This window comes from Annulohypoxylon maeteangense (genome assembly GCF_022496945.1).
Source record: "Annulohypoxylon maeteangense strain CBS 123835 unplaced genomic scaffold GGS22scaffold_7, whole genome shotgun sequence".
In the NCBI taxonomy this organism is placed as follows: Eukaryota; Fungi; Ascomycota; class Sordariomycetes; order Xylariales; family Hypoxylaceae; genus Annulohypoxylon; species Annulohypoxylon maeteangense.
In genome coordinates, this window is record NW_025953254.1 from 1197653 (window position 1) to 1212382 (window position 14730).

Here is a 14730-nt window from a genome sequence, read left to right on the forward strand (position 1 = left end):
GGAGGTAGTTAGAGGTATGGGAGTATGGTTAGGGGGAGCTTCTTAAAAAAGTAAGTTGGCATTGGTTAACTGTTTCGCTAACTTGTATACTTCTTTGGCCTTGCGGTTTGTCTCCTTGTTTTTCTTAGCCAGACAAGCAGGGCATAATGCGAATGGATGGTTTTGGGGAATATGCTTAGAACACGCAGCACATTTCTTTGTTCCCTTGTGAGTGTTCGCCATGTTGGCCAGTGAAGCGTTTTGCCTTGAAAATTAAGTGATAGTTGGATGTTTACTCATGTATATGATAATAGATTGCTAGAACTATTGTTCTTGTGATTCGCGAGGTTGTAACGAGCAAAAATATTACCTAGTAGCGGATGCTCAGTGCTATTTATAGAATGAATGGCATCTTATTGTTCGTGAACATAATTTGATGTGACAAAACAACCTTGGAACCTTGGAACCTACATAGGTACCTAGGCAGAATAGAACCATACCTAGATCCATATGAATTACTCATATCTTTTGTATAATAATAATCTTGTTGCCTGACTAAGAATCAGAATGCTATAGTTCGTATCTCATTCTAGTAATAAAAGGCCAGTTTCTTCCAAAAGCCGAACACCTTTACGTCATGCCTGTTATTGCCCCTGAGCTTAAACGCTATTCAATACAAAACAGCTCACCAACCAACCACCAAACATACAGTCTGATGTGACAGTAACCAGGCGGTCTGCCGCTATCTCCCAATTATGCCCCAAATCTCACCTAACCTAATAGTTTCCTCCCAGAAAAGTAGATTTTCATCTTCTTAAACGGAGTCCCAGGCGAAATTCTGGGTATCTTTCTCGGTTTGGATAAGACCACTTGCAAATCGTCAATAGGGAACCCAGCATCTTGTAACTCGCGTAAGAGCTGCCTCGAAGATTCAACCCCCCTTTTCGTTACGAATCCGCCATGTGACACAAGCAGGCAGACTTTGTTATAGATATCTGGGTAGACCTCTGGGGTGTCACGATATCTATACTCGTCCACCCATCTACACAAGCAGTCCAGTGGCGTCCTTCTCTTAGCATCCAGGATATTTGCTGTAGCACCGTGGCTGAGAAGAATATCAAATAGTCTTTGCGAGAGTCCGCTGAAATGTAAGGCCACAAGTTCGTATGACCTCCAGCGTTTTCCGAGATTTACATCGGGGTTTTGGCCATATTTGAGTAGGATTTTAATAAGGTCAACGTAATTCTCTAGCCCAGGTCTAGACGATGCTTCTGATATCGCGTGGCAGAAAACCACCGGGTCTCGATCTATTTTGAATCCTCTTTCCAAAAGGAATTCAATCATGGAGGCAGATCCTACAGCAGACATCGCATCGTTTGTAGCAGACGTATTTTGGAAGGCATAGGTCAACAATGGTTCTCTGGATTTTTGCAAGAGGGTAGGTGAATCTGCAAGGGACTCAATGATATAAAGGTGGCAGTGAAACAACACAGAAAGGGCAAGACGAGTGGGCTTTCTATGAATTTCTTTTAGGCCAGACAATTTCTCGCATGGGATACTGTCGATAAATGCTTTGAGGCTACGACCAGTAGTCCGTTCAGATTGATAAGCATATGATGAAGAAATTTCGAAATCGATAATAGGGTGGTTAGGGGGATGACTCGGATTAAAGAGTAGAGGCTCGACACTGATATTCAGCGGGTTTTCATTCGCGAGGTAAGCGATTATTGACAAAAAACAATATTTGGCTAAAAACGTGTAACCGTTTTCAACCGTAATCTTAGACTGCTCCTCTAAGACCAATCGTTTAAATTTGGGATCTTTCACGAAGTCTTCAACGGTTTGATGAAGGACTTGGATGTAGAGACCGGGACCGTGCCTAGTTTGATAAACCTCGATCAATCCACCACAGTATTTTCTCGATTCGCTCTTTACGAGGGCTGAGCGGTTCAAGGCAAATTCATCTCGTGTCCTGAGCGTAGCTTCAGCTTCAGAGTAGGTTTTACAATATGAGCAGTCAACGATGTCCATAAATAGATTAGGATCCGGCGATTCCATAGATCGAACTACAATCTCAAGCATCGCGTAAGTCTTCCGCCTATATGCGCGCGGAATCCGTTGAATGGTTTCGACGTAAAATGAATCGAGTTCTGTAGGATAGGATTCGAGTAGTTTCCTCATCTCGATATTATTTATGTTGGTTTTGTTAGTATGGGCGAGGTCGTTGATCAAGAGCTTCACCCATAGGAAAACACCCCTCGACCGCGTTACGATATCTGGTATCAAACTCTCCAGTGCGACGGATGAAATCTTCTCCTCCTTAATCGAACCCAAGCAATAGTCCGTAATATCGTCTTTGGTGAAGTCATGAATTTGGAAGCCTGCGCAGTTTCGAAAAGTACTTGTAAAAAGTTCCCAGGGACGGCTCGAGAAGCAAATCTTTATCCGTTTATTTGGTCCCGGGGTGATGGCGCCCAAATCTCCAAGAAATCGACATAAAAATTCCAACGGTCCATCAAACTCATCTAGTGCATCCAAAAATAAGCAGAGGTACAGTGGTATCTCTTCTTGCCTTAATATGTCGCTAAGGCCTTTTTGAAGCACCCTTAAAGACAAATTATCTGAAGCAGAAACCTCTTCACTGTGTATAGGCTGAAGGAACTTGCAAAGAGATGGCTTCTGTGAGATGATCTGGGATAAAATGCTTCTAAGGAGGCCTTCAAAGGACTTCTGGAGTGAAGTCCCACGATGGTGGAAAAAGAAAGCTGCTTGAATATAGGAACATTCTCCTGTCCAGTCGGAAAGTAGGACCGAGGTGCGTTGATCCTGGAAAATGAACTTCATTAAAGTTGATTTACCAGAACCAGGCTTTCCTCTAATCCAGAAGAGTCCGGTATCCTCTTGGAGCCATCGCTTGAAGCCTGGCTCTGACAAATCATAGACCCAGTTAAAGGTGCTCCGAAACTTTTTTTCAATTTGCTCGAGTCGACGATCTGTTTCGGGGGCAAGAAGTGACTTCAGAATGCCTAGTCTAATATAAGTTGGCTTTTCGACAAAAGGGGAATTTATTTACTTACGATCTTTGGTGTCGTTGATCGATTTCTCCTCTGAATCTGTCGTAAGATCCGGGAGCCTTAGGACTAAGCTTGTTGCCATGTGGTTTGATGCTAGTTCTTCTGTTCCCGTCGAATCTCTGGAAAAGAATATCTGTTTTAGCAGTCGTACTAATACAGAGTAGTCCTGATCATTCTCAGAAAACTTGACTATGTTTGAATGATCTTTGTTGATTGGAAATATCAAGTCACAGTGCTTAGCATCTCCATGTAATCCACGAGTTGCAGACTCCGGTGTGACCAGGATCTCTTCAGGACCGGTTCTTGACCATTTACCATCCGAGCCCAACTAGGTATAGAATTAATGATTATAAGCGCTAGAGAATATGACAGGGTTGTTTACATACAAGAACAGTCGGTGACTTCATAGTCTCATAGCACCAATAAAACAGATAGTTCTGGAAGTATGAGATTCCACTAAACTGTTCGTCGAGATGATACAGGTATGTGGACTTGGGCGAAAGGGCTTCAACGAGTTCTGAATTGGCTTGGCCCATGACAACAGCCTCGAGATGCGATTGTTCCATACCCAGATTAGGTACCCCAAAAAATGCCGCCCCTTTCATAACATGAAGAATGGGGTCGACATGACGATCCATACCCGCGAGCGAGACGAGCGTTTGCTTTAAAATGATTCCCCCAAGGCTGTGAGCGAGGAAAGCAAGAGGCTTACAGGTTGGCGATGCCCAACCATTCGCTTTTAGCTGACTAATTAGTGATAGCGCAAGATCAAATGTTGACTGGAATGAATGGCTTTTCGCAAGAGTTGAATCATAACCGTATAGTATGGGTCGAACGTTTGGTAATGACTTCGGCATTGCATCGCGAATCCACATGAAGGATTTAGACTGCCCCTTCGGTTGCCACGATCCAAAGGGGTGACTCGCGAGCCCTGATATTGCAATACAACTTCAACTATTAGTTGGGGTAAGAACATTGGTATTGGAGGACACCTACTCAGCCTTATGCGATGGTGGGTCATATAAAGCAGTCAGTCCTCGAAAGTGGGAATCCAATATACAATTATCATTCAGATTGGCGATCTTAACCACCCATTCATCTCCAGATCTTGTAATTCCTGGTCGTCTTCCATCTTCAAGAGCCTGTTGAATTCTAATGGCATCACCAAACATTAAAGTGGCTACTTTATGTGGTAGATATGGATCGACGGAGAATGCTAAGGAGAATATTCGAATTGTGGAGGCATCAACCCCAAGAGCCTCACTTAGAAGTCTAACGGTCTTTAGCTTATCAAAGTCGGGCGGCAACTGCCGCAGCCTGAAGACTATGCGATCCATATTTTAATCGTCATCGTTGCGGGTGTCGGAGGCCTAATTCGTCGTAAGGCTGGGATTGGGGTTCGACCCGTGGGGGGCTTGTTGGGAGTAAAGTAGGACCTAGGTAGACGATGGGCTCTCTCATGCATGTATGGTGCTGTGTTCGTCGCGTAACAACGTTGTTATTTCCTCCCCGTCACAGCGAGATTGGGAACGTGATTGTAAATGTAGGTGGGTAGGTAAGTGCGTACGAAAACCAAATAAAAATACTATGATAAGCTTGCATCCTGATCACATGAGTGGCGTGGCCGCTTATGAGGGGATTATTCTTCGGCCAATCGGCATATCTTCTCTTAAATTAGGAGGCATATGGCTGGCGATGACTACGATATTAGCTCGCTGGGCTTGTAACAAGATAGCAATAGCCAATGGGTTTAGGCTTACTGGCTTGCTTCATATGTAGATGTCGAAGGTGTTTATTAAGGTAGATGGTAGCACTACCTAGATTAGATGATTTGCTAACGACTACCAATATCTAAAAAGCAAGGTAGCATTCGCGAAGGACATATGGTATAACCAGCCAAGAGGATCTCTTAAATCGCGGGATGGATGGTATGCATATCGTCAGAGACCTAGCGGCATCGGTCTTTAATTGGCTTGCAGGTTATCTAAACAACTCGTTCGAGACAGCTGGCACATGCATTTCTTGACCATAATGGCTATAGGTGCTCAGGTACCCGCTTGCGGTGCATCAACACACCTACACTTATCCGTGGATGTGTGTGTATGCCTTAGCTGCTTGGTGGGTATATGCTATAATGACGTGTGGATAGCGCCAGCTTGAGCAGGTTTTCTCTCGATCTCTGAATGGAGACCTAAGCAGCTAAATAATGTCTTTAGTTATCTAGCTTGAAGAGCTGAATGAGAACTACTTGCGGCTGAGACATGGTAGGTTCCAAGTTCCCAATAAGAACGATGAGATCTCAAGAGTACCTGGTAACGCTCTCGTTACCTAACCCTTGTAATCCTGCTGCCTTGCGTGCCTCGCCTGTTAGCTTATACTTTGTACCTACAGGTAATAGGCTATCCAATCAATTCTTGCGAGTATCGTCATCATTATCGTCAGCTCGGTTGTGGCTGAGAAGTGTGGCGATGAAGCTTTGTTATGCTAGTAACTTAGGTGAACTCGGATTGGATCGGGCTGCTATTTTTGGTTGTATAGATAATAGATTCTGGAGAACCTTGTGCTTGGCTTTCTCATTACGCGACATGGCCTTGCGTGTTCTTGCGACTGCGACCGCGACTGTTGGTTATGCGATGCAGATTTTCTTTGGACATATATCAAATGCATCTTTTGCTTGCCTGCTGGGTAAGTAAGTAGGTAATGCATGTAGAGAATGAGTTGATTTAAGAATTACATCTTAAAAAGATAATAGTTTAATTACCTAATCCTTTACATTTTGACTTTCAAAGCAAACGACGTCACTAGGGACTTTAATACAGGTGGGGGAAACGTCAGAGAATGCTCAGGATGCTGTGGTTACCAGGGGTGGAGAATTAAATAGGTTAGCGTTTGTTTGACACCCTTGTCAATTTTTGTACTGTTGTACCGTTGTACCGGCGCAAGGTGCCGTTAGTGGCCTTTAATTTGGTTGCTGCGCCCGCTTTGTTGACCTGAAACAGCATATCACCTGCCCTTGAGTAACTTCTGTCCTTGACAATTAGTTGATAGCCCCAGCCGTCGCAAATATTCTCTTCAGTCCCTTGAATTTTTTTCATTCCATTTTCTTAGTGAAACTTGACACTCTTCGTCAAGGTTGTCCAATGATCCATTTTCTTCCTAGATCACAATCATTCTTCTCTTCCGCCCATTCGCAACGACTCCCTAGAATCTAGAATTCTCAACCCCCCTTTCTTTTCAGTCTAAACCTCTAAGGAGATTCTCAAACACCACTTCGTATCCCCATCCTCTGTATACGTTTCTTCGACTAAATTCGCGACATCTTACTGGACCACCTCCCTCATTCATCCAAGGGTACTATGCCACCACAATAGGTGCTTTACACCCGATACACTCAATCGCAGACGTCCCAATTCAGGGTCAGGGGTTCTTTGGGTTCTCGAATCTTTAGTGAATCAGTCTTCCACCTTTCTCCATTCCCCATTCCACGGATCTATTACACATTTCCGCATTCCAATCACTGGACTGGAAGTCTCGTTGCGATCGCGATCGCGCAAAAGCCAAGCTTCGTTCACTTCTACCGACCCCCTAAACAACTTACCCGCTTGAAGCGCCCACCCTTCGTGTGGGAATATTCCATAAACCATGTCTTATAATCGGCTAAGTATGTATCATGACATTATCCTTGAATCTCTACCTAGTTGTCTCTACATAGTATCCATTTCACTCTCTCCTAGAGCTCTCTTTCCTTTCGCCTCTCTTTCACTGCCTCTCGTCTTCGTCATGACCTTTGAGTAGCCACACTCATCGCCTTAACTCCACTCATACATTCACTTGAACACCAACAATACTTTTATTGTGTGCTCGTTATTTGAGCATCCGCTTTTACTGCCTTGTCTTGCTAGTCAAAGGCGACGCATGCTTTGTGGCGCAGGCGGCACTTACATAGCTTGAGGGCTTGCCATCGCTATTTGATATTTACTTCATAATACTATTTTGCAAATTTTCTAACACTTCCTATTTCTCAGACGACGATTATTACGATCCTACCATGGACAATCATAGAATGGGTCGCACGCCCTCGCCAGGCCACCCCCTTCAACATGGATACCAGCTTGATGATGTTCCTTACGGTCACCATCCGGCATCTGCTACCAATCTCGACATACCTGCTGGCCCAGGAAGATATACCCCAAGCGACACTCTTCCGCTGAATGCTGCGCACTCCATCGATAACCTGTCGCAGAGCCCCTATGACCATAGTCAGGGTGGTTATCCTTCCGATTACGCAGTTAACCCCGAGCAACATCACGATGCTTATTATAATCAGCCTTATGAGCCACCGCATCCTACTTCGACACCATTTTCTGACCATCACGGATACGACTATAATGACCAACAGCCAATGTTAACTCAGAATGACCCCTACGCGCAGGGTCAACCGCCAGCATCATACACTGATGACCCGAACCATCAAGCTCAGGCAGGGGGAGGAGGAGGGGGACTGAAGAGGATGAAGACGGTGAAGCAGGTGCTCCTGTACCGAGGAAATTTAGTTCTCGACTGTCCCATACCTCCACGACTTTTGAACCAGCTTCCCCACGGTGAACGTGACGAGTTTACCCATATGCGATATACTGCTGCTACTTGCGATCCTAATGATTTCTACAGCGAGAATTTTACCTTGCGCCAAAAACTTTTCAGTAAACCACGACATACTGAGTTGTTCATTGTTATTACCATGTACAACGAAGACGATATTCTCTTTGCGCGAACCATGATTGGTGTGTTGAAGAATATCGAATATATGTGTAGTCGAAAACAAAGCAAGACGTGGGGTCCGGATGCTTGGAAGAAAGTCGTTGTGTGTGTAGTCAGCGATGGACGTGCAAAGATCAACCCTCGAACAAGAGCTCTTCTTTCTGGTATGGGTGTTTACCAGGAAGGTATTGCCAAGCAACAAGTCAACGGAAAAGACGTTACCGCTCACGTCTACGAATACACGACGCAAGTGGGCATGCAGATCAAAAACGACGTGGTTCAGCTCACGTACAAGAAGCAACCTGTGCAGATGCTGTTTTGCCTGAAGGAGAAAAACCAGAAGAAGATCAACTCTCATCGATGGTTTTTCCAGGCGTTTGGTCGTGTCCTGGACCCAAATATTTGCGTACTTATCGATGCCGGTACTAAACCAGGTGGAAATTCTATCTATCATCTTTGGAAAGCGTTCGATCTCGAGCCCATGTGCGCTGGTGCTTGCGGTGAGATTAAGGCTATGCTGGGAAGGGGTGGCAAGGAATTGCTTAATCCTCTTGTCGCGACTCAAAACTTCGAGTATAAAATGAGTAATATTCTCGACAAACCTCTCGAATCTGCGTTCGGCTTCATCTCTGTCTTGCCCGGCGCCTTCTCGGCGTATCGGTATGTCGCTCTACAGAACGACAAGAACGGATTAGGACCACTCGAGAAATATTTCAAGGGTGAAACGCTACATGGAGCCGGTGCCGGTGTTTTCACGGCTAATATGTATCTGGCCGAAGATCGTATCCTCTGCTTCGAGCTTGTTACCAAGCGTAACTGTCACTGGATCCTGCAGTACGTCAAATCGGCAACAGGGGAAACTGATGTGCCTGACTCCGTGACCGAACTCATCTTACAGCGTCGTCGTTGGCTTAATGGCTCGTTCTTTGCTGCCATCTACGCCATTGCACATTTTTACCAGTTCTTCCGTTCTGATCACTCTATTCTCCGCAAGTTGATGTTCTTCCTCGAGTTTGGCTTCCAGACTTTCAACATGATCTTCGCCTGGTTTGCTATTGGCAACTTCTTCCTTGTTTTCAAGATCTTGACAACAAGTCTCGGAGACGATAATTTATTGGGCACGGCGGGTGAGATTCTCGGGGTTGTTTTTGAATGGTTTTATGGTATATCCTTGATGGCTTGCTTCGTTCTGTCTATGGGCAATCGCCCGGCAGGCTCTGGCAGGTTATACACCGCTATGGTTATTTTCTGGTGTGTGATCATGGTGTAAGTTTAATTCCCTTATCGCTCAACCTTTTTTTAATGAGATGCTAACTACGTCTACAGATACTTGACATTCGCTGCTGTGTATATCACCGTTATCGCCGTTCAGGCTCAAGTATCCAAAGGTTTCAGCATCAGCGACATTTTCAAGAATAAGATCTTCTACTCGCTCATCGTATCCATGCTGTCGACCTGGGGTCTCTGGCTCATCGCGTCGCTCCTAATGTTCGACCCCTGGCACATGGTTACTTCCTTCATACAGTACTTGCTTCTCACACCCACTTACGTCAATGTTCTAAACGTGTACGCGTTCTGCAACACACACGACATATCATGGGGTACCAAGGGAGACGACAAGGCCGAAGAGCTACCTAAGGTCGATACCAAAGATGGCAAGGGTAAGACCGAATTGCCCGACGAGGGAGATCTGGACGAGCAGTATGAGAAGGAGTTGAGGGTTTTTGGCCAGAAGCATGTAGTCATCCAGAAGCCGCCGAACGAGGCACAGAAAGCAGAAGCTCAGATGGATTACTATCGTTGGATTCGCTCTTTGGTGGTCATCATCTGGATGATTACTAACTTCGGTCTCGTCGCCTTGGTTCTTAGTACGGCCGGCCTCGAGAAACTCGATCCTAAACAACAGGAGGAGAGCCAGGACCAACGGTCCACGCTTTATATGACTGTCGTCCTATGGAGTGTCGCAGGACTAAGCGCATTCAAATTTATTGGCGTAGTCTGGTTCCTTATCGTCCGAATGTTCAGGGGCGTTTAGAGATCCTCCGACCCAGACATGCAATACAATTATTACTCTTCTTCTTTTGCCGGGCGTTTAGAAGGTTTCCGACCTTGGATTATAAGGTGTTTTCTAAGTGGAAGTCTGCTTTTGTGGCTTACGCTACGACCGAAGGGGATTCGGAGAGATCTTCTACGCTGATATTTAACTACTTCGACATCCTCCTTGAGTATTGCCTAGGTGGTCTCAGAATATTAGGGTCTGGGATTTGCTGACTGTCCTGGTCGAAGACCCTTGGCCTAAGGCAGCCTACGAACATTTACAACATTTCTAAGGCTTATCGGTATACCCCAGATGGCCCCTTTCCCGGTTTCTTTCCACTTCTATTCAATTCATTTTCTTCGTGTTCGGAAACTAGGTTCTCCATTTCTTCACTATACCCCATTTAGCGAGTTTACGACGTACAGAGACTCGGATACGAAACGACGCGCAATCATTGTTGTATAGAAAGATTGCGCGATTCTAGCATATGATGAGAGGAGAGGAGAGAAAATGTATATCGGAGACTTGAGACGAATGCATAATGAGACGTTGATGTTGGATGACGAATTCGATTTTTCTACACTCGTGCATTTGTAAAACAAAGGGCTTCCAGAAGCTCTGGGGGTGTTTGGGATCGGTGACAATGTTTTTACGTGAGAACTTTCTTACATACCGGCATTATCTCTTACTGTATAAGCTATGGTCAGAATGTCCTTGATGGATAGGCGATCCGCTGGCTCTGGATATACGGGCATCGCGCGGCTTGTTGCGCGGGCAAAACAGCTACTTGTGTGTGTGAAGTAAGCGCTGATGGAACATTGTATCGGGGGTTGAGACAGTGGCATTGCTTGGCGTAGCGGAGTTGCGATTTTATGATATTGCTGCATGAATTAGGATGCGTTGATATAAATATATATACATATATACATATATGCCTACTGAACTTCCGTGTTATCTTTTACCTAGGTACCTATAGTCGTGATGCCTAGCATATGTAAACATGCTGTGAGACATCCTAGTCACAAAACCTGGCATCAACAGGAATTTTACATAAGGTTGATGTGATTTGCTTCGGGCTTCCCAGCTTGACCTTTTGAATACGGTAGGTAGGTACCTACCTAGCAAGAGCCCAGTAATCTAAATCTACTCCCTTCAGCTCTGATCGATCTAGATGGACAAGGCAAATAGAAACACACCTCACATGCACAAACACAAATCACAAGTAATCCCGTCGATACTTCAAGCGCACAACTCAATCCTCACAAGGCGAATTTCATCATTTCATTCGAACTTAGCACGTCCTCCTTTAAATTTCCGGAGTACCTAATCCACCCCCACCCCCCAATTCATCACCCCCTTAGCACAGATAAATACCTAGACAGACATCAAACCATCAAGGCACCTCCTTCCCCAACCTCTCCAACTCCTCCTTAATAAACTCCCTCGCATTAAGCAACTCCGTACTCCCATAAACAACCCTCTTCTTCGCGCGACCGCCAGCCTCGCCCGTGCGCTGGACCCATTCCTGGAGGTTGCCGTACTCGTCCATGCTGCCGCCGCCGACGGTGAACACGACGGCCTCGGAGAACCCCTGTCGGCGCTGGCCGAAGCTGGCTCCGGTGCCGGGACCCTGGACGCCGGAGGCCCCGGGCATGCCGCCGGGGGTGCTGGCGCCGCCGCGGATGGCGCTCGGGGGCGGCATGCTGCCGCGGGCGTTGGCGCTGCGCGGGTCGAAGTAGAGGTAGTTCTCTGTCTTGGCGATGGCGGAGGTGGAGGCGGCTTGGGGGTCCATGATGGATTCGACGATCTTGGTGATGGTGAAGTCGCGGTTCGCGGGGAGGAAGTTCTTGATGCCGCCGATGAGGTTGTCGAAGTTGGAGGCGAGGTTCGTGGGAACGCCTACGCCGGTTTCCTTGAGCCGGTCCGTGAGCCGGCTGGAGAGGGAGGAGAAGCGGCCGAATATGTCGGTGGAGTTGGATTGCGAGGCGTTGGGTTGGGAGGGCCCAATGGTGGTTAGTTGGGTCATTTTTGTTGTGGCGCGGACTCTGCGGGGGATGTTAGTATGGTATTGAGAAGTAAATATGTGATGCATTTGAGGCTTACTGTCGAATATAGGCAAGGCAGGTTGTATCAACCTCTGCCGCTGTGAGCGCCTCCTCAAACTGAGTCCAATCTGCGCGATTGACTTCTTGCTCCGTACTCAAGAACCAGATTATGAACAATCGAAGCTTATCTAACGAATCTTTGCCTTTGTCATCGCCCTTGATGACTTCGAGGATCTGAGCTTTCGTTTGCTTCATGACGTCTTCTTCCATTTGGAAATAGTTGTCTAATTGGCGGTCCTTTATGCCCTTTAATACCGAAGCGAGAATATTCATGTGCATATCTAACACAGCTTTTCGTTCTCTCAACTCTGGTAGGAGTGTTATAGCCGCTTTAAGATGCTGCGCGCTCGCGCTCGTGTCGTTTTGTAGATCTTCCAATGACGACGCCCCCGTTTTTTTGGTGATTTCTTGGGCGTCCTCCTTATAGCGCATCAGCTCGGCGTCGATATCTTCCGCAACTTGGGGGAAGGGAACGCCGGAATTCTTCTCCCAGAAGAAATCCGTGGAGGTGAGGTCGTAAGCCTTCTTCGTCACCCCCTTCGCGGGATTCTCTTCATCCACGGGTGTCTCGATTGTGATTCTATTGAGCTTCATATTAAGAACGTCATGTACAAGGGACTGGTAAGTCCAAGAATGCGATAGCATAGGATTAAGATCGACATTTCGATCTAAGATAACGAGGACAGGGCGAGAGGCAGGTGTGCCCGTAGATGAGGCGGGTCGGGTATTAGAGAAAAGGTTGTCTTTAGAGTTGAGGATGTGGTCACGAAGTTTTCGGTCAAGCTTGCCAGCGATCATTTCGGCAGCAGCCCCTTTGGGACATCGTATAATAGGGATGACACCTGAAATATTGGATTAGTATTGTTTCTTATTAAGAAGATTGCAGTTATCATACCCATGGTCACGGCGACACTGAACAAACCACTGACTATCCTGTCGACAACATGGTCTAATTCTTCGTCCTTCGTCTTCGCGCTATTCAAAGCCCAGTATGTGTGCTCTTTTTGCATCCCCAAGCTAAATAGATCCGGTTCGGCGACTATGAAATTAAGGTACTGATCAAACAGCTGTGCGATGTGTTCCGCCGTACCCGCCGTTGCGGTTTGCGATGCGAAGTCCTCGAGAAGGGGACGTGGTATTGAGGAGAGGAAATTGATATAGGCAGGAGAGTATACGCCTTTCTGCAAGTCGTTCGTTATGCCTTCTAAATTCTTTGCGTTCGGCTCGACGAGATAGATGGCGGGAACATCTGGAATAGGATGTCGCGATGCGGAAAGATGCCTGAAGAATCGCGCGTTAGCAAACGACCCGCGATACCTAACCGAGTAGTTGGCTTAGGGGGTTAGCGGGCTCGTACATATGCATGGTGACACCCATGGATCGCAAGTCGTTTACCCTCATGACGCTGCTGATTACGTCGCGGCCGAGATCGTCAAACACGAGAACTTTCCATATGGGCTCGCCATTGGCAGTTAATATAGGACCAGCCGGGGCTAGCCCATTCGCATGAGATTCGTCTTCATCTTTTTGGTCGAGGACCTCGTTTAGGTTGAGGATCTTTTTAAGAGATGCTACCGTAAGTTAGCCGTAAAAAGCTCGGAGAACTGAAGAGGAAGTCGAACCGATTTGGCGATCGCGCAACGAGTTTCCCTTAGCCCCAGCCATGAGATCGGTGCTTTCGAACTGTGTGGATGTTCTTATTCGCAACTATATATTCTCCGAGCTAATACAGTCTGCGCTTGCGCCGTTTCGGTGAACATATAATTGTCGTCGAAGTCATACATGTATATGCTTAGGTAGGCGATGCAGGTGATGCAGTTGGTGGTGGAAGATGTGATAGAGACAGCAGAGACGGCCGGAAAGGTCGAATTTGAGACGGTGTTAAAAAGTGAATAGATCACTAGCTTGCCATTTATCAATCGCTATCCTATCCTATCGGGACTGTTGGTGATGTGAACCTCAAAAACTCATCTCAAGCAACAAGCTATTGGACATTTATGTTTTATGCAGCTATCAACTTTGGCAAATGACACGACTGGCAAAATGATGTATGCAGGTACTTGAGTACATGAGTACATTCATTTACGTAGCCTTGCACGTGTGTAAACGTACCTATGTACATTCCACAGAGGTTGTAAGCTCACTGTAAGCTGTAAGTATCTATGTACATAGCACATCCCGGTAATCTCAGGTGGTAACTTACATACAGCTTAGCCTTGGCGCTTTCTTTTGCAGACGCCTTAGACATTTCTAATATAATCATCAATTCTCATTGGACACTTATGATTTATTCAAAAGGTAATAATTCTTTTATTGGATTTTCTTTTTATCCATGTATAGGTACCTAGTATCTAACCTCGTAACTGCATACTTGGTATATTACTTACTTAATAGTTAAGTATAAAAAAACGACACTTTCAGATATACCACTATTATTAATATAGCAGATATAAACTTGAGATACTTTAGAGATAGTGAGAGTTAAGATTCAGACTAAAGCCGGCTCTGCGATGATCTATAACTGTGGCTATACTATCAAAAGCTATAATGTTTCATCGGACTCTCATACTATCTAGCTCGGTTAGCTAATAATAAGCTTTAACTGCATAGGTAGGCATAGCTTGCAGTGAAACAAGGAAGCCGACATACCGACGCTACGTTAGTTCCCAGCCACGGAACCAGGAAGGTATCTCTTTTAGCTCCACTTTGGGCTGTAGGCAGTTTTTCCATGTCCCTTCCCTTCTAGCGTAAGTTCTCTCACTCGCCTCCCCCAAAG

The 14730-nt window shown here is 46.0% G+C and overlaps 3 protein-coding genes across 3 annotated transcripts; 1 reads left to right on the forward strand and 2 right to left on the reverse strand.

Annotated features, from left to right (window-relative positions):
• Window positions 1–750: 750 nt before the first annotated feature.
• GGS22DRAFT_188084 (uncharacterized protein) lies at window positions 751–4390 on the reverse strand (the record flags this gene model as incomplete). Its single annotated transcript, XM_047964682.1, has 4 exons — window positions 751–3005; window positions 3057–3381; window positions 3440–4001; window positions 4050–4390. 4 exons carry the CDS (start codon window positions 4388–4390, stop codon window positions 751–753), a joined length of 3483 nt encoding a protein of 1160 aa, XP_047819630.1.
• A 2711-nt stretch (window positions 4391–7101) lies between these two features.
• Window positions 7102–9846, forward strand: GGS22DRAFT_188085 (glycosyltransferase family 2 protein; the record flags this gene model as incomplete). The annotated part of the gene is made up of 2 exons (XM_047964683.1): window positions 7102–9077; window positions 9138–9846. 2 exons carry the CDS (start codon window positions 7102–7104, stop codon window positions 9844–9846), a joined length of 2685 nt encoding a protein of 894 aa, XP_047819631.1.
• A 1288-nt stretch (window positions 9847–11134) lies between these two features.
• GGS22DRAFT_162037 (Sec1-like protein) lies at window positions 11135–13947 on the reverse strand. Its single transcript, XM_047961164.1, has 5 exons — window positions 13577–13947; window positions 13312–13525; window positions 12850–13235; window positions 11953–12796; window positions 11135–11894 (listed from the first exon to the last, which is right to left on the reverse strand). Exons 1-5 carry the CDS (start codon window positions 13617–13619, stop codon window positions 11243–11245), a joined length of 2139 nt encoding a protein of 712 aa, XP_047819632.1. The 5' UTR covers window positions 13620–13947; the 3' UTR covers window positions 11135–11242.
• Between the last annotated feature and the right edge of the window lie 783 nt (window positions 13948–14730).